The 20154-nt window shown below is 44.7% G+C and overlaps 1 protein-coding gene across 6 annotated transcripts in view; it reads left to right on the plus strand.

Moving 5' to 3' along the window:
• Window positions 1-361: 361 nt before the first annotated feature.
• Window positions 362-20154, plus strand: part of LOC116327144 (RNA binding protein fox-1 homolog 2-like) — a 53303-nt gene continuing 33510 nt past the window's right edge. For 3 of the 6 annotated variants that reach the window (XR_005612786.1, XM_031748643.2, XM_039610934.1), the window contains exons 1-2: window positions 362-1469; window positions 12441-12491. Coding sequence is in view for 5 of the 6 variants with exons in the window: in XM_031748643.2 (XP_031604503.2) it covers window positions 1215-1469; window positions 12441-12491 (306 nt within the window). In the remaining variant the exon portion in view is untranslated. Of the gene's footprint in view, window positions 1470-12440; window positions 12492-16026; window positions 16433-20154 lie in introns of those variants that run through there. The other 3 variants (XM_031748644.2, XM_039610935.1, XM_031748645.2) reach the window with 3 other exon arrangements.

Below are 20154 nucleotides of genomic sequence, written 5' to 3' on the forward strand. Positions count from 1 at the left end.
CCTTTCTGCAAATATTGGAGGCGTATTTTGCTACAAAACTGTTACAATGGAAGTAGCTGACTCCCAATAACAATAAATAAATAAATAAATGAATAAATAATATTAATAATGCGTTCTTCAATAGTAAAATGTGGCTTTTGTGTTTTTGAGATATTTCATTATTATTTATATATTTTATTATTATTCATTATTATTATGATTATTTATTTTCTGCTTAACATTTTAGGTAATTTTAGGCGCAAAAAAAAAATAGTTTTTTGGCATCGTCACGACCTGCAAAATAGTGCAATTTTCATATTAACTGGGAAAAAAATAAATAAATAACTGAGGGCAGAGGAGGAGGGAGCTGTGAGGTGGTGGGATCAGGAGGGAAAAAAGGAGGAGAAGGAGACCGAGGAAAGGCAGACCTCAGACCAGCCCGCCTTACCTCACTCCCCCCTGTCCGCGAGCCCGGTGTTCACGGGCAAATCTGACCGCAGATCAGCGCACTCGCGCTCCCTCCACACTACGAGTTACACCAACTGGGACTGAGACCAGAGGAAATCGTGTTCGTCGGTAGCCAAGGTACGCACGCCAAGACTCATCCACAGCAGACCGAGGCGAGGGAACGGACAAGAAGGGAGAGAATTCAAGGGGAAAGCTGGTAGGAACCACAGAGGAGTTCACTGCAAAAGAAAAAACCCCACACGTTTAGGGGCGAGAGGAGAGGGTGACTGGCTGGCCCCGCAGAAGGAGTAGTATTACTCGAAGCTAATTTCCAACATTTTCTATTCTTGGCAGCGAGAGTGTGCTCTCCGAGCCACATTTATAAAGAGAGCTAGCGGAATGTAATGCTAGCAGGCTAGCCGATGTTAGCTAGCTAATTAGCTTGTCAGGCATCCGAGAGTCGGACGTGTGATCTTTATTAAAATAGGACACTGTCGTCGTTTTTCTTTTTTCAGGGGGGAAAAAGAGAGGGACAACTGTACTTAATGTCCTTTTTGCTTGATTCTGCCATGGTTTTAAAGGTTTGTCTCGCATAGCTAAGGCTAAGTTAGACAATAAACAGTGTAAGCTTGTGTATATTGATGAAAATCCGTTCAATATTATCCGTCTGGGAAAAGCCAAATCCATTGTGAATATCGAGCCGTTGACAAACCCAAAGGAGAAGGCAAAGGTAACAAAAGAAAAGAAAAAGCCAAAGAGACTTTTGACTGGTGACTGTCTCCCGTCCAATGTTAATGTCGACCGACGTTGCATCTATTATGCTACCCGTTAGTCGGGGAATAATGGACCGGGAAAGGGACATTGATACAGCAGCCGGACCCCATGCAAACGCGGCCGGGGGTCCAGCCGTGGTCCGAGGGATGAAGAGAGGCGATCCGGAGCCCGACGCTCAGACTGCCGCTGCCCTCACTGACTTGTCCGGGGCGGAGTGCAAAAGACCAAGGATAGACGGGACCGGGAGTGTTGTTGGTGACATTGGCCAGGTATGAATGCAGTGTAAACACAAAGGATATGTTTCTCACATCTGTGTCGTTTTGTTTCCATCTGTTACAAATGCTGCTCACTGAACTCAGTATCATCCGCCCTCCTTTTCCTTCTTCGCTGTTTTTTCTGTTTGTTTCTAAGCATCAGCTAGGAAGGATGATGATGTTTTTGACAGCCCCCCCCCCCCACGCATTTCCCCCTCTAGATAATCATGCATGGGTGCAACAGCAAATCCTTTAATTAAAACAAGCCAAACGCAGGAAAAGTGTCTCAGTAGTAAACGCGTTGCTTGCTGTGATTATCGAGGCTTGCTGTTTGTTCCTCTTGGTGCTGCTCTGACCAAACCAGACAAAGGTAATATGATCCAGGCTCCATTGCTATGACAGTCCCAGACACCACGGCAAAGATCAGAGCCATTCATCATGCCTGCCTCACAGAAGGTAAACCAATGCTTTGTCACATGTTGCGAGGGATTTTGTATTTTTATACTTATGTGGATGAAATTACTTTGAAATGTGCGGATAATTTGTCAGTGAGTCCTGACACACACATGGAGGGCATTTAATGGCTCCGTGTCCCCCCCCCCAGATTGTCGCTAGGTGTTAAAAGAGAGAGGCAGACAAGGATTGGGGGAGGGGTCACCACAGAGAAAGACAAAGAACAGAGCCTTTTTTTGAGCTTGAAGGAGCGAAGGGTCTCTGGGGGGCCTCCTTAACACGGGTCTTCCCTTGCTTTTATGACTCAAATGCTGAGACAGCAAAGCATCAGCGACCGTTCCTGCCTCCCCGGACCAACCTGTGTACGTTACAGTAAACTAAAGAACTGCCGAGGCGAAGGGTGCACCTCTCACTTGTTCTGCCTGGATCTCTTGCTATTTATTTCTCTCTTGCAAACACACAGCACGCATCATTCCTACACCTACACACACATGCTTTGAAGTGCCCCCGTAATGCAATAGTACAAGAGAAAAATTTCAGCTGATGTCTGTTTTTTTTTTTTTTTTTTTTTTTTTTAAAGACCAGGAAAACTGCTCTAACGGTAGTCGAAGGGCAGGCGGAAACGACTTGAGGTCGTCTGCAGGTAATTGAATCCCGGGGAAACTGGTAAAATGCTTCAATGGGCTGTGCAGCTGACCCACTGCAAAGACAGAAAGGTCCAAGTGTGATGCTGTGATGCTCAGTGAGCCTCACAGAGGATGGATGTTGATGATGGCAAAAGGTTATAGCCCGCTGGCAAAGATGATGTGACAATGAGCAGGGCGGCATGTTGTGGATTCTCGCTGCCCATCGGTTGTATTGATTGTTGGGGTCGGGGTGGGGTCGTGTAAATGGAATAAAAGGGAGGATGAGGCTACAGCAAGAGAAAGAGAGTGCACCGAAGGTTGCACGTGGAGGATAAAGAGAGGAAAGCAAGGATCGTGGTTTAATTGGGCATAGTGTGCGAGTGGATTAGAGGAGAGGGAAAGAGGTGTGACTGGGGACTGATAGATGGATAGATGTGGGGATTTTGGGGTGGGGGTGTGGAGGTGGGATAAAGGAGACGGAGGGCAGAGTGAAAATCTGAGCCGTTAGTTTGCATCCATCAGGCGGCATGATAAAGTATGCGAGGGAAGTGATGGATGGCAGGCATGACACCATCAGTTGTGGAAGAGATAAGCATGAGGACAGGGCCTGAATGATGATAATCAGCCCAGTGACACTTTATGCAAAGGATAAATAAATCGGAAAATGACATTGAGGGGATGTATCGAGTAGCTCTCGGGCGCTGCATGGCTGCTCGCGATGGAGATGATGACTCCAGTGGATGTCCCTTGAACTAAATGCACCCAGCAATTACTGTAGGGCTCCCGCAGTGAGCTCGAGCTGGTATACTTCTGACCTTCCAGGCTGACTGTAAATCAGGACTGTAATAATAAATGAGAGTGCAGCCTCCTCTCTTTTGTTGTTGCTGCTCTCCTCCCCCGCTCCACCTCATACAAACTGCACCCCTTCCCACCCCCACCCTTATCTGTCCTCTGATTTGTCCCCCTCCTGCCTCCCCCCAGGCATATTTCCAGATTGCTAATTGACTCCTGGTTCGCAGGCTTTCAGCGTGCCAGTGAGGCAAGCAAACCCCCCCACCCCCGATTCACTCTTTCCTCTGCGCTACCCCATCTATCTCCCCCGCTGCCATCTTTGATAATGTCTTCATTTCTCAGCCTGTCTCCCATCACTCAAATCGGTGGAATATCCATTTCTTTTTCCCAGCTGTGTTGTCTTATTTTCCTCTCTCCCCTTTCCCTTTTCCCCCTTTCCCCTCAGCTTCATCTCCACCTGTACGCTCTTTCTTTGTATTTTTGGTACGCTCTGTTGGTCTTATTGATGCTTCCCCTTGAGGCAGCACTGTGGTCTGCGCTGAGGTAGTGGGAGTACAGTATCCAACTCTCCCTCTTTCCGCGTTTCTCGGAGAGCCGATTTGTCCTATCGTTGGCAGTAAAGAGGCTTTGTGTCGCGCTAACGAGATCAAAGCTCATTTAGGAGAGGGCATTAACCAGAGCGATCGCTTTAATGGGGCCAGGGTGGAGTTGGGGTGGGGGGTGTGGGCGGTATGTATGAACAGATCACTGAAAAAGATTATAACTGATAGCACACGGTTTTTTGCTTCATAATGTTCACCACAAGCAGCATCCAAAGCACTGAGAATCATTACTTCCTGTGGAACAAGTGAAGGTAAAGTTAAGTCTGCTGAGCAGCTGCGAACATGAGAGCTGATGGTTGCCTGAGAAAAGAGACATTAAGGAATACCCTCGCAGCCCAGGCAAGAAAGTAAATTGCAACAAGAACTTTAAAGTCTCATGAACCTTGGATATCACGACAATATTACATATACCCACTGTTATTGCACCTCCTTTTTTTTCCCCTTAGGCCCTCAAAGCCACAGGACAAAAACAATAAAAATGCATAAATATCTTAAAAATATGTAAACCTGAGCATTTAACAATTTGTTTAAGTAGTTTAATAAGCCCTTGTTTCATTTTAGCGCAGTGTAAAATTTTGCTGCATCTGTTATTTCTGCCGGCGGTAGTTTCTGTGCTTCTCTCTGCATGTGTGAGGAGTTTTGATCAGAGCTTACTGTAAGGCCTGCTTTAGACTGCCGCGGGGGGTCTTTGTCAAGTCTGCAACGTAAATCATGTAAGTGGCTAACGTTGTTGCTCGCATTTATGCTTGTGTTGGTTCATTATGTGTTAATTAAAGTGTGGTTGTGGACTTTATTCGCTCCTGGGTCCCCGTGCTTGTTGTTGTTGGGTTTTTTTTTTCTTTCTTTTTTTTTTTGTGTATCATGGGCAAAAATATTGGTCTTTGTGTATTTCCCTCATGTCCATTCCAATAGTTTCGGTGATCTTCTCTCCTTTGCTGACATTTGTGAGTCCATATATTATGATGTGCTATGATTATTATTTCTTATAGTGAGACGATGATTGTTATTTTCTCACTGAAAAATTCATAAACTGCATTGAAAGACTAGCTGAAAATGCACAAGATGAATCAATTGTGCTGAACAGGCCAATCACAATAATGGGCCGATCCAATCTGTAGTGACATTTCTGGGCAGGTACGCTTCAGATTGCGCTGTAGGTTATGGAGGGGTTTGTGGTTGTGACGTAGCTACAGCAAAATCTTCCGGCTGAAGCTTTCCCCAGCGAGTCGAGTAAAAGCTGATCAACCCCAAATCTTTTAGCTATTAAAATCTATTAAAAGTGCTGCCAAGTTACATGTGTGTTGCATGTATCCAAAGGTCTGCCTGTGTCCATGTGATTACATTGTTGTCATAATGTGGTAAACACGAGGCTCCATGTGCACATCTGCGTGCCCTCAAATTTGTCGCATACACGCTGCAGGCACTACTAAGACACCCTCTGTGCATGCATCCCCAAAGTGTGCAATAAGAACAACTATTCATCCCTGCGTGTTTGCACGTGAGCATAATCCCAGGATTTAACACTGACTTCGTTTGACTGGCACACCTAGACTTATTAGTGGTTAGTAAAAGTGATGAAAAAAGAAATGCAAAGACAGGGAACAGTGTCAGTGAGCCAATAGGAAACCCTGTATGGAAGAAACAAAATGATTAGTTGGCAAGTAATAAGCAAAGAGAAGATTAATCTGCGTTTTTGTTTGATCATGATTTATCAGTAGTTTCCTCTTTTTTCCATCCTTCCAATTGGGTTGATTTGCTGCCTTTCTCTGCCATGCATTATTGTAAACTGAAAGGGACTGAGTGTTTTTGTTAAATTGCGATGCACATTTTTCAATTTTAAGACTATTAAAGCCTTAAAAGATGACTTGAGATAACAATAACACTCAGATTCAATGATAATGAAAAAAATCATTAGTCACAAGCAGCCAGAAGTCAGCAGCTGCCATTATGCTAAGAAGAAATATCCCCAGAAGTGGAAAGTGTTAGGAGGACGGGGAGGTGTGGGACCAGTTGTGTGTTCGGCACATACTAATGTGCTAACATGTGTTGCGGAGGGTCACACACAGTCCTAACCTGGTCTCGCATTAGGCGCTGTGCAGCTGTTAATGATTGCTGCTAAACTTTGAGCCACAGCACAGCACAGTGGACTCACCCTTGACTTTTGAACCAGCCATGATAAGCTAAAATTCCCCATACGCAGTTGCTCAACTCCTCTTTTCTCCCTCCCTTCTTGTGTTCAGCTCAGCTCACTACGCAACAGCATTATTACCCAAGCATCGACAGCAGACAAAAGAAGGACGCCACCATTCATAAAAAGATCAGAATAGGTTTGAGATCCCTTTCTCTCTCACTTGATTTCCTGATTTCAGCTCCTTCACATGGCACTTTCATGCTAGTGCTCCCTTTATAGTCATCATGCCACTGCTCCCCCACCCAGCATAACTCCTCCCCAAGGCTGCCCCCAAACTGTCACATGTGCTCCCATCTCCTCCCACACATACAGCCAAATGTCAATTCAGTGCTTCCCTTACATGGGGGTCATGTGCGATGTGCTGCCACAATACCCATCACAGCTGTCTATGAATGATACCCTAGTTTGCTATGTGAGCTTTCCCAACTTCAGCTGAATGCACTGCAATAGTTTTGTATTTCTTTGATTTTTATTTAATTCTTTTAAAGCTTTTATTAATGAGGCCTTACAGCATAAAGCATGTCCACAGTGCACTAAAAGCTCTGCCTCGGCAGACTGAAACAATAATTAGATCTGACAGAGAAGAGTGAAGCAACCTGTGCAGGTTATTGGTGGAATTTATGGTGCGAAACATAATTGATCACTTTTCAGATAAATTATTTGCATTTAGGTACTTTTACTCACAGTAAAAGATGCTTATGCATGATTAAAAGTATATGCATGTAATGGTCAAATACAGGTGCTACTGTTTGCTTAAAGACATTTTTAATATTTTCCACATTCCATATGAATAAAAGTTGAAGAGCTCAGATGGAGGTGCTCTGTAAAATGGACTGACTGCATGTATGAGAATTCTGTTTGGCGTTTTTTTTGTTTATATGGACTTTGGTTTTGCTAGAATTGCGTTTAACTTGGTGGCTTAGTCCAGTACCAGTTAATTCACAGTTTGACCTTTGAAGTTGTGCCACATTAACAGTTGGATCCTTTTGCTATTGTGTTATGTTATTTACAACATTCATAAAGTCTTTTTTAAATTCTCGGCTTTACTTTGTGATAAAGGCAACAAGGAGTTCACATCTGTTAAATCACTAACTGGAGGACATTTGTCCAGCAAACACTTTTGGCACTTGCAATATTTAGATAGTTACACAACTGCCTTGTCTGTCCAAACTTGACATTTGACCTTTCAAATAAATTGTAAATGCCTTTAGAAGGTTATTTTAAACACCACCATTTTGTCCCAATAGATGTTTGATTGTAATCTCATCATAATTTGGAATGAATGGATAAACAGTTGTGAGGTAGAGGAGTGTAGGACCATTGAGCAGTAAAATCAAATCAGTTCATTCTTGAGTTCAAAGGTGACGCTTGTTCCAGATGTAGTGAAATTTCCTTCACGTGTTCTTGATGCTGTGCAAAAGTCTTGAGCCATTTCTTTATATTTCGCTTCCAAAGGGCCAGACTTTTTTGTAATTTAAAAAAAAAAGGTAGTCTTGAGTAGTTAGCATGGGTCTATACACTTACATGACAAGTCCTGAGCCAAATCCAAAAAAAGAAAAGTTGAAGAGGAAAATGGAGAATTTAACAGTATGTGCACAGATTTGTTTGTTTTCACCGCCAACGCTGCACCGGTATACTCGAGCTGCGGCTGGTCTTTAGCCAAAATTAAACTGAAACTGGCCTCTCTCACTTTTTTTTTTTTTTTAACTTTTGCTATTCTTAAAACTTTGAGGCTCCTAAATGTTTTGTTTATTATCAAGGTAGCCCACTTTTTTGATTCATTTGCATAAAAACAGGATAATGAATCATACGTTCTCAGTGTGGTTTTTAAAGCGGACTCAAAGCTGGCCTGCAGAGCTTTAGAGCTACTCTGTTTCAAAGGAGGCTTAAACATGCTAATGGAATTTTTCTTCCTCCACTTTGTAGTAGTTTTATAAGTGAAACAAGGCCAGTATTCTTTGTAGTATTGTAATGAGCACCAAATAATGATAAGATTTTTCTTTGGTCAAAAATGATCTCCTATGGTGGTAAAGTTTGCAGATCCTTTCTTAACCTTTAACCACCCAAATCTGACTGGTTTCTCCCCGAGTTTAAACGTGCAGGTGTGCCAGCGTTTAAGAGAGATCACGTTTACAAGATTAGGACTGTTTTATCGACAGATGGGCAAACAGATAATATAACTCAGTGAAATAACAATGTGGTCCAGCTATAGATGAGTGTTTTCTTGTGCAGGAACCTTCATGTGGAGACTTACAGGGACCTGCATAATTCCTAACTCCAGGTCATCTGTTTTTATTAGCAATCCACACAGTCGGTACAGAGGAAACAGTCATCAATAAATCCACCCAGTAAAGTGCCCTCAAGCTTTGTATTTTATTAAAGTCGGAACCACCAAAAAACAAAAAACAAAAACGTGTCCAGTTCACATCAGAGGTGTCGAAGACTCCTACTCTTTTAGAAAATACATCGCTTAAAAGAGAGAAACTCGGGTAGTTGTAGCGGTGCCATTGTGTGGGCACATTTTGGTCTGTAAAGTGAAAAAGATGCCGTTGTGATAAATGAGCCTTCAGTTCTTGGGAAAGCTTGTGTTTCATCTTGTCTTTCTGCGCTTCCTCTCGGTCTTTGTCCTTATGTCCTCACATATTGACTACCTCCAATGCATTTGTCATTCTGAGCTTCGTCTCTCAGCTTTAATATACCCGTCTCGAGTCCAACATATCCATCACTTTGTGCGCTTTTCTCCACATCATCTTCTGTGTGTTCCTTCTTTTTCAGTTTCTATATTACAGTATGCTGGTGTCTCCGTTTCCTCCTCCACGGTTGGGTTTTGTTGACTTGATAGAGCTGGTTGTGGAGCTGATCAGATGTTAGCATAGCTCTGACATTTGAGCAATGTCAAATCACCCGTCCTAGATTATTTTGCCACACCTTCTACAAAGGACTGTGTCAGACCATAGGCATGCAGCAGCAGATATATCAGAAAAGTCTTTTTCATGATGATTTAGAGGGAGCAGGTGTTTTTGTTTTTTTTTTTCCCTTACATTTGGTGATATGAGACCACAAAGCCACCTCCTCGGGCTGTTCTGTTTGGGACCGCTGGAAGCCTGCAGCGGACTGCCTAATTACCCCTCTCCCCTCAGTCTCCCTCCCCTCTCACCATCTGTTGACCTCATGTCATTTTGTCTTCCTTCACCACTGCTGCTCCTTTTTTTTCCCCTTCCTCCCTTGCTCCTACCCATTTGCTCCAGCAACTTCCCAACTTCTTTCCTTCTCTTAAAATAGCAAGTCAGAGACAGAGAGAGAGAAAATAAACAAGAGAGACGCCCTTTAGTTTTTACCCTCTGTCGAGTCAGTGTTTATGAGCGTGTGACTGGTTTTTCTGTGCTTTTGCTGATCCCTGCCAGCGCAGACTGAAGCCCTCCACAGTCAGCCGGCCGGCGCCTTCAAAGGCTCCTCCTCGCTCGCAAACTATATGGAATTAACTTAATGGAAAGTTACAGAAGTGAGGCATGAAAGCACAACTCTGAACCTACACGGGCTCAGACCGAGCGAAGCAACACAGCTGCGTTCATTTTTATTTATTTCATAAAAAGCTGTCGGGAATAAACTTTTGTATACCTTTCAGCAGCCACGTGATGTAAAGCCATATGGCAAAGGCAGTGTGTGTTTGTGTGTGCCTGGGTTTGTGTGGGGGTAGTTAACGAGTCTGTAAAAACTAGGTATCAAATTCAACCCCTCGAGCTCCTTCCCCCACCCCGCTTTAAGAAAATATAAATCACATGGCATTCTTCACTTATGACTCATTGTCTCCATTTTGCGAATGCTTTACTGCTTTATTTCTCTCCCCTTTCTTGGCTTTGGCTCTCTTATTACCCACATTCCTCTTTCTCCTGTGTGTCTGTCCTTATTTTCATCTGGTTCTTTTCTTCTTCTGCTGCTTCTTTCTTTCCTCCCCATCCGTCTCTTCCAGTCCCTCCTCTCTTGCAGACAGATTGATTCCAGATGTTGCTAAACTTCCTCCCCCTCTTCTCCCCTCCTTCTGTTCTTCTACGTAAACTCCTCCTCCTCTTTCTCTTTCTCTCTCGCTTTTTTTTTCTTCCCAAAGTAGAACCAGCAGCAACTCTGCAATTTGATGGTCACGGGTAATTTTGGTTTGGATTTCAGTGACATTCCAGTTGTCCTCCTTGGTAGTGCAGTGCCTACACCCTTACTTTGACTGGGAGTGTGATGAGAATGCACATTTACGTCATTAGTCACCAGTAGTTGGGTGTTTTTTTTTTTTTTGTTTTTTTGTTTTTTTTTTTTCTCTTATGGCTAAATTACCACCATTTAAAGAATAAATAAGCAATGCAGCTCCAGTTTTGTAAACCGCATCGTCACTTCAGGCCTTTTTTGAAACACACTGCAGTGTGGGTTGTTTTTTTTTGTTTTTTTTATTTAATTCAAAAAAGGAAAGAGTTTTGTCATTCCCACCGACATCGCCTGGGGCTTTGTGGACTTTAAATTCTGCTCTGAACGGCCCTCCTTTACTGCATTTCCATGTGCGCTGCATTGAGCAGCAACAGCTCGCCACGCAGTCAGTATGTCTTTCGATGTAAGCCTGCCCATTCCCACTGTAAGCGCGGCGCACCAAGGAGAGTGATCCCCCTGGGGACGAGGCACGAGGGGGAAATTGGTTCCAGATGAAACAGGAAGTGGGGAGAGGAGACAAAGAAAGGGCTGTTTCAAGCAAGGGGGGGGACGGGCCCCGAGTCTGGACAGACCCGCCCAGAGTTAAGAGTTTACAGCTCATGCATCAAAAGAAAAAAAGAAATGGTTTCTTATTTCCATTCTTTACATCTGGTCCATATTTATTTATTTATTTTTTTTTAACCAAAACATCATACTCTCTTTTCCCCATTTGGCTTCCCTCTATCCCCCTCTCTGTCTAGACACTACTTCTTTCCGTTTCTTCATTCTCTCATGTATCATCATCATCACATCTGTGTTTTGGTCCTAGCCTTCATATCTCTAACCTCTCCAGATTAAAAGCCGTTTGTCTTTCTGTTTACGCAAAACGCTGCTGTCCTACCGGCCCCTTCTTCCTCACGCAGGCTTGCCCTCGATTGGCCGAATGAACGTTTGAAGTAATGGAGCGATTCCCGCGGCAGGCAGCATCAGGGTCAGGGCCGGGGGGTTAACTCTGTTGACACTCTTCAGAAGCCAAATCTGCCCCTTCTCATTGCTGCGGCATTACGGGGCCCACCCTCGAACTGCCGGCCGAACTGAGGGGTGCGTTCGTGCCAGAGTGTAGGGGGGTGATGACCAGCACATGGATTTGGAATATTTTGCTGATTAAATGTAATGAAAACATCAGCAGTTCTAAAAAAGACTTCAAACTCACCCCCACCCTCTAACATGTACACACACACACATCTTTCTTTCTTTTTCCCCCTCTCAGGCCTTTCCCCTTATCCTCCTCCCTTCCCGCTTTCTCCCTCCAGTGAGACTCATGCCTCAGCTCCTTATCGAGAGCAGAGGCATGAGTCTCGCTAGGCGGTCATGTTTTCTCTTCGAGGCATGCCAGCAGGCTAGACTGTACCGGAGTGATCTCTCTCACTGCTGTCAAAATATCATCGTTTAGTTAACTTTCCCCATTGTTCCAGTCCTCCCCCATCTCCCCCCTCCTTTTTGTCTTTTCATTTTTGCCCCCTCCTCTTCACCTAGCTCTGTAGCAAACAATGGCTCCTCTTGCCGGGGCAAAATGACACAGAGGGGGGAAAATAATAGTCACAGAGAAAATAGAGCGAAAGAGACAGAAATAATCTAATTAAAAGTAATTACAGAGCAATTAACCACAACACTGGTTTCTGAACAGGGGCAATGAGGGATGGGCTCGATGGATTTTGATTGGTTGGTGGGACTGGATAGAAAAGTTTGCTAAGCTGCAGTGATGGTTCATCAGTCACGGCATCTACAAGACTGTTAACTGTTAACTTCATTCACTCATCAGTTGTTTTCCCACAGGGGAACGTCGTCTTTGCTCGTTTGAACTTTAGTCCGTAACAACAAGCACTGCAAAATAGTTCCCCTGCTAGTGTTCGGGTGTCATTTAAGGTCTCATAAAATGCTTGAAGTACTTTGACTTGTGCTTTTAGATTACAGAAAAGGGTTGTGACAGTATAAATCCTCCTGCTTTCACAAGTTAGGTTGAGATTTTTTGTCCAAGAACGCATCTCATCTAAAACGCACAAGTTTTTTTGGAGCGCCATTGCTGCATCCACTCACTTCTCAAAAGCACAGCCACTTACGCTGCTCTCATCCCTCCTGTTGTCTCTTGCAGAACAATGAGCCTTTAAATCCCGGTTTCCATGGATACCAACCTCACAGTCAGGTAAGAGACGAGTGACTGCTCGCAAATCTCTGTTACAGTAAATTGCAAAAAAAAAAAATGAATGAAATACAAAATCCTTGACTTACTCAACAGTACGTCTGCTTTCAGTCGTCTGATGGTAAAAAGCTGGAAGTGAGTTTGTGATGTCCACTTGAATCAAACACTGTTTGTTCATAGGATAAATAAAGCATTTTGGTATTCTTTAAATGGGACCTGTTATGTTTATGTTGACCTCCATGTTCTTGTTCACTGTTAAAATAGTTTTGCATGATTTACAGTTTAAACTGATCTCTGATTATCTTAGACGCTCGACTCGGTGCAGCCCCTTTAAAACAAGCTGATCTCCATTTTAAGCCAGCTTTATTCTGATTGGCTGCACCTCACAGGCACAAGGTTGGACACAACTGTGTCCCTATGAGCGATAGCCGCTCTCACTGACGTCACACAGAGCAAGAGTTGAAAACACTGTCTGAGCCTGATCTTTAGAGTAGGATGAGGCCTGATCTTACTTGTAAACTGGGATATGATAAGGATAGACGGATTTGCCCACTCCCATTTTAAATTGAAAGTTACACTCGTGATAGTCCACTGTCATGTCATTCTTCTTGCCCAGTAAAAACTAGTGGTGTTGTCCTCACCATACTCACGTATGTAGCAGGATTCAGTCTGTTTTTACTACCACATTATTATCTAGACGGTAATGAAAGCCTTCGCTCACCTTTGGTAGCTCATAAATCGTGTCTCTTCGAGGAATCGATGGAAGAGAAACCAGTGATGACTGAGCTTCTCTTTCAAAGACTTGATTCTTAGCATAATTTCTCCACTTTCTATCACCTTCTTCGGGCTAAGCCTTGCACGCTCTGTATGCGGGGCTTTTCTCACAACGCCGTTCACATCCCCTTCGCACTTCTCTCTCTCTCTCTCTCTCTCTGTCTTTATGCCTCTCTCTCATATTCTCCGTTTCGTTCTCATTCTGAGTGTCTCACCATGCATATTGCTGTCAGTAATGAGTGCCTTATATGTGCAGCGGCAGGGTTGCTGACTATTTTCTTATCTACCTCCAAGCAGCAGAGCGCATTGAGCAGCTCAAACCAGCTCAGTGCCCGTGTGTGTGAGCGCACACGTGCCATTTGAGTGTGTTTATGAGTGCGTGTGTGTGTGCGCTTTTTGTCTTCGTGCGCGCATCTGTGCATCTGAGGGCTGTGTTTTGGGACGTGCAGCTCTCTGGCAGTGCCACAGGAGGGAAGTGTTGGCCTGTGAGCTTTCTCGCCCCCCAGCCTCCCTCCTCGCATCACAATATGGAGATTCTCACAGACCTCATCCTCTCATTTAGTCTCCTCTCCCTCCTCTGCTCCCTGCACTCCACTCCTGCTCTACCCCTGGTAACATCTCTCGTGGGAGTGCAGCTCTCGGAGAACGCGAGGGGAGACACCACAAGAATTTCAGGCTTTCGGGCTTCAAACCAAATTTATTACAATTTCTGGATGGATGTCAACCTGACGATTAAAAACAAATGTTGTGCAAGAGATTAAAGGTGAGACAGGAAGATGAGAAATAAAGCAGGGAAGTGGCACAGAGCTAAAACTGAAATGGAAGCAAGTTATTTAAGATGGCTTGCCCGCAGGGGCACACAATCATTTTCTTAGTTAGAGCAAGCTTGCATTCCAGTCTCGGCTCTCCTCTGCCCGAGTCCATCTGTTTGTAAGACAAACACCTGGGCAGAGAGATCACTTCTGATCTGCAGCGTGTGTGAACTCCTCTCGCCCGGTGTTAAATTCAGAGCCACGGCATACCTCTGCATTTGTTTTATAAATGATTTAAAAAGTCGTCCCTGTCAATGTATTCTGCCCTTGAGCACACACATTAGGAGTCTCCAGCACACTGCTGGTTATCATGCAAATGGAGTTAGCCAAGCCTAGCTTAGCAAGATTGGCTTGTTCACCGCTGCAGTGCATTTGTCTCTGTAATGCGTCTGTCTTATGTTATTCATGCACATTTGAACTGCCCGCAGGTCTGCCCGCGTCAACACGAACACGTTTAACTGGGGACGCCACTGCCATACGTCTCCTGTACTGTAAAGGGTGGGGTGGGGGGGGGTCCGCAGTCCTCTGGGGCCCGGGTTTCCTGATGTTTAGATCACAGCAGTGATCAGTTAAAAACACACATACAAACCAGCACACCTAAGCGTTTCTTTGGCCTTTATCAGTAGAAGTAATAACCTACACTCACGGGGTGCAGTTGTTCTGAAAATGTCCTGCAGAGTAGTTGAGCAGGGCTGCTGATCATCTGTAGATACTGTGTTTGGAGAACAGGCCTTTGTTTGGACGAGCTGGTGAGCGCTGGATGGATATAGCCCTTTGTTTGAATCCATGTGTGTCTGTTTTCCAGCCAAGGTGCAGCAGCATGGATATGATCAGAGCGCATCTGTGTGTGTATGCTCTGTGCATGTGTTTGTGTGTGACTGCATGTGTTTATCGCAGTGTTTCAGCCTGTGTACTTAATCCCAGGATCATCCCCTATTCATCCTCTCATCCTCCTCACTTACAGCCCTAATCCTGTCATCCCTCGCTCTTTTTTTTTTCCCCTCCACCCAACGTTTTTATCCATTTATCTCTCAATCCTGTTATCTCTCGCTCACATCCATTGCCCCCTTCTGTCCCTGTCCCCCTCTACTTCATCCCAGCTCCTTTTCCGTCTCACCCCCTCTCTCTGCCATCACCACCACCACCTCTGTCCATTCACTTTATCTTTCCTTCCCAACATCCCTCCATCCCTCCGGACCCAGTTCTAGCCAGACTCAGCAGATGTCTGAATGCTTGGCATCAGGGCTTTTGTTTTTTTTTTTGTTTTTTTTTCCCCCTGCAGAGTTCAGTCCCTCCCATTTGAAAATGCAGCGCAAGGAACTGCACTCTCATCCCTGCAAATTAAACGCCTCCTAACAATACAGTGTTGGAAAGTGACGGAACTGAGCCAAGAAGAAAAAGGTGCAATGCAGCGTAATGTTCAGGTTGAGGTTTAGGTAGTGGAATCGGGGCTGGCGCTCGCTCAGTTTTGTGAGACTTCCATCTGTGTGAGGAAGACAGCTGCAGCAGAGAGATGGTGATCTAGGAGCCTACCCACGCAGCTAGCTACCTAGCTGTCTACCGGCTGGCCTACCTACCACTGCTTTTTTGGAGCTGACAGGCTGCCACGCAATAAATAAATCATCAAAAAAAAGCTGCAATGCAGTGGGGGTCGCATTCGTGTTCTGTACTCTCAGGCAGCCAGTGCGTGGATAGAAGGCAGCATCTTCTTCCTTTCCCGTTTCTTGTCTCTCTCCGGGGGCTTTAAGAGACGGGAACAACAGCAGCTTTCTGACTCCATCCAGACACAGGGTTAGATTGCTATATGGAAGGATGGATGCTTTGATGGATAGGAGGGATTGAGACTGAAAGGGAGGGAAAGTTTTAAAAAAGAGGGGCGGGAACAAGAGGAAGCAAAGGGGGGGAGAAGAGCAGGAGGACGTGTAAGGCGAGTGTGTGAATGACAGACGCAGAGCAAAGAGAGAAGAAGAGAAGAGACTCGGGCTGGCAGGAGGAGAGAGACGGAAAGGCCCGAGGGGGATCAGAGCAGCAGGGCCGAAGAGACGAGCAAAAGCGAGGCAGAGAGTGACAGGCTGACGAGGCTCGCGTGCTGGAGAAGTAGAAGAAGGGACACCGGCAGGAGGAGGAGGAGGAAGAGGGAGTGAACGAGGGAGAATTTGAATGTGTGAGGCAGACGTGGACTGAAGCCATCGTCAGCTCATGGTCCTGGAGCACAGACACGGGAGAGGAGGAATAGGAGGAGAACGAGAGACACAGACGGAAAAGGAGAGGAGAAGGAACGGGAAAGTGGAAAGCTGGTCAGCAGTTGTTCCTTTAGATCAGACAATGATGGGGCTGTACTACCAAGCTATGCTACCGGTGAGTTCGCATCTCAAGCAAGAGCTTCTTTCTCTGAGGTGGCTTTTTAGTATCGCGAGGGCCAAACTAGCAAAACAAGATAGATTGTAAATGATTTTTTTGTTGTTATTTATTTATTTATTTATTTTAATTTGCCGTGATGAAGCAGTAATTGCTTTGCTGTTCACGGTGTGGCCTGCTCTGGTTAGCGGTGTCTTGGCCCAGGTAAGGCCTTTTTCAGATAGTTGGCAGAGCATCAGGCTGACAGCAGGGCTTGTCCCTGCAGCTCTGCTCATTTCACTTTTTTTTAACTCTTTGCACCCATCTGTGATTGTTTTGATAGAAACGAATCATTTTAGTTTTGCTTTTTTTTTTCTGTTAACCATACAGCATTTTGTCCTGGTGGCACTGAAGTGCCGACGATACACAGGAGCAAAGCGTGTGCTTGCAGGGTATCAGCGCAGTTGCATTAATAGTTACTTAACACCAAAGATTATAATGTTTATACAGTTGATGTGTTGTGCGCAAGGCTGCTCTTAACATATGGTGGGCGTGTCTGTGCTACTTTAGCTCAAAGACAGCCTGAGGATGAGAGCTGTTCTCTGGCTCTGTTCTAGCATGTCCTGCTCTCTGGTCTTGGGTTCCTTTGGGCCTCGAGGCGGGTGTCGGGAATTGGGGGAGATGTCTGTGAGGCACACGCGTGCAGACGCAAAGTAGCAACTGCTGCTTGGATTGCCTGTGCTGACATGTATGTACATTGGGCACTGCGAGCCTTCTCTATGCTGACTGCACACAGTGTCAGATTATATTCCATATGGATGTGTGTGTGTGCGTTGTGTGGTGTCGTGTCGTGTCATGTCACTTGCAGAGGGGTGGAGGCTGAGATTTTCTTCAAGCTGTCCATGTGGTTTAAACTTCATCTTTGGATTGAGGAAGACAGGTGCTAAAGCACAGTTGTTACTTTATATACACACACACACACACACACACACACACACACACACACACACACACACACACACACACACTGCAGTTCCTGGAGTACTTTACTAGCACCCCCTCCTTTTCTAATGGCAAAACTCAACTCTATCCATTTTAACCCTTCATAGGTCCACGGCATAATCTGTATAGTCTTAATAGCTACAGTAATAGTAGCTACTCCAGAGTTAATACTGAAAACTTTACAGAGCAGGACGACATTTGTAGTGTGGGAAAAAGCAGCGTATTTTTTTTGTTTTTAATCACAGAGGAAGTCGTTTTGCATTTTGAGAATAACATGGAAATGTTAAGAATGAGGTCAACTTGTCTGAGGTGACTTTAGTCGGAAAATGTCAACTTTATTTTTGACATTTCTTCTTTCTGTTGTTTCAAAATGCAAAAAAACCTCCTTTAGTAATTTTTTTTCAGTTCAACTTCAGTCTGCAAATGTCAAATTAAATTTTTGACATTTCAACTTAATTCTCAAAATTCAAAATAAAGATAAACTCCTTCCTGAACTTCCTTCCCTTGCTTTTCTCCCGACCTTTTCTCAGTTAATATGTCATTTGTACTCCTGTAAAATTCAGTACTGGCGTTGTAGTTTTTTATATTTATTTTTCAAAATTTGTTCAGTGACTGCAAGGTTGTGCTAACCTATACATTTTTCTTTAAAAGCTCTTAAAAAAAGCATTACAGTAAAGACGCTACTACTAACCCTGCTGCTGTTCACACTAAAGCAGTGCGAGAGCCAACCTTTTATGGTCATTGAGGCTGAATGTAAATACAGACCTCTGCTGTGTTACTGTGCACATATGATGACACAGTGATTGCATATAAGACTCCCAAAAACTGGTGAAGGTACTTCTCCCTCCAGACCTCCAAAGCGTCATGATCAACTCTCATTTTCCCACACTAGCCGTCTCTTTCTCCCCCCGTGTTTCTGCTGTTTTTCTCTTTCCCCCCTCCTCTGTAATTCTTTGCTTTGCAAGCTTGCGCAGCTGCGAGGCAAACACGTTATTCGTCTTTTAAAGAGAGTAGCACCAAATGGAGGATTGAGGTAATGACTTGAAGGGTGTGAGAGCAGGGGGGGCCGTGCCTTAGTCCCATGGGGGAATGCACTTTGGAGGTGACACATCACCAGGCACACCGGCTTCTGCAAAATTTATGGCACTGCTCTCTATTTTGGGTGACACGTCTCTATAGCATACTGTGGATAAACATCAGCTAGTGACCGCAGTGCAGTTGATGGAATACTAAAGGTTTGCCATAGCGAGAGTTAGCTTCAGTTAGAAATTGTCACTGACTGGATCTGACTAGCTGGACGGTGCATTTGGTGGAAAATGCGCTTCATTTCTCGGATTCTGTTTTGCCAGCGGGGCACCTTATCTGGTGATGGTGGTTCGAGCCACGAGGGTCAACTGATCAGCGTGTGGATTAGACTTTGTTCAGTCTGTTCGTTCCCTACCCGCTGGGCAGCTAACGCGAGCTAGCCAGCAGGTATCTGCAGATATGAGGCTGATGTCAACAAACACAAACAGCAGGAGCAGATGAATTAGGCAGCAGACTTTGTTCTTACTGTGTCAAAACTAGACTGGTCTATAGTTGTATGAGCCTGCATTTGAAAAATATGCAAAATGATGAAAAGCTTCCAAGCTCTCCAGCTGTTTTGCTCATGTAGGCCCAAAAATATGTTTATGTCTTAGTTTATTGAGCATGGGGGGAAAAAAAGATCAAACTTGAATCAAAATTTAAATTCGATGGTGATTTGTTTGCAGCTGCATTGCCCGGCCATGCGTCGTGTTAGTCGAGGCATTTAATTGGCAGCCCGTTTTTGTGTTGCACACTGGACACGATCATGTGACTCTGCAGCGGCACAGCAGCGCATAGTCCTCCAACTCGGCTGCTTATGTGCCAGTCCTAAAACGTCTTCTGTTTGCAAGAGAGTACTCGGTTAGTGCCATGCAGCGACAGATCTTCAGGGAAATTGCAGGGGATTCACACCCAAGTCTTTAATCCTCAGGGTTCTGTGTGCATGTTTGTCTGTGGGAGACAGCTGCCTGTGTGTTTGTGCTGAGAGTATCACAGTACACCAGCAGACAGTTTATTCTAGGTAGCTGCATGCTTAGCTTTATTCATTATTGTTATCCTTTTTGGATTATGGGTGTTTCTTTGTGTTTTGCAAGTCTCAAAATAGAAACTTCCAGAGAAAACTAATTTTCCAATTTTACAGAGGGACACACATCGTGCATGTTACCAAAATAAACACCGAGCCAGAGTCCTCCATATTGATGGTCTAATGCACTGTGTGAAACTGCTCCACCTGAGGGTTAACTGTTCTCCCACCGCCTGTAAAAGCCACCGTGATGCTGTCCGACACTAATGCTGCTGCTCTAAATGCCATTGCCCGAGGCCTGTGCGATGCGGGTTGAGGTGTGAAAGCACTCCGCATGTTACCTCACAGCAAATACGTGCACACAGAACACCACGAGTGTCGTTGTGCAGAAGAAGCCGAAATGTATGCGGTACTGTATCTCCTAGGTTACCTTCCCCTGCATGATAAACAGCAGTGTAACACTGGGTGTCTGCACACACACCATACCCTAGCTTACACTGCAGCAGTAAGTCAGTGCTGCTGGGCTTTTACATTTCATCATCTTCTGCAAAAGGTATGGCAGCAGGGAACGAATGGTCCATCTTGTAGCATTTTTCAGTACTGGCAAGCTAAGATTTACCCAAGAGTAGATTAAGATTTTCGATTTCTGAAC

Source organism: Oreochromis aureus, linkage group 4 (assembly GCF_013358895.1).
Source record: "Oreochromis aureus strain Israel breed Guangdong linkage group 4, ZZ_aureus, whole genome shotgun sequence".
NCBI lineage: Eukaryota > Metazoa > Chordata > Actinopteri > Cichliformes > Cichlidae > Oreochromis > Oreochromis aureus.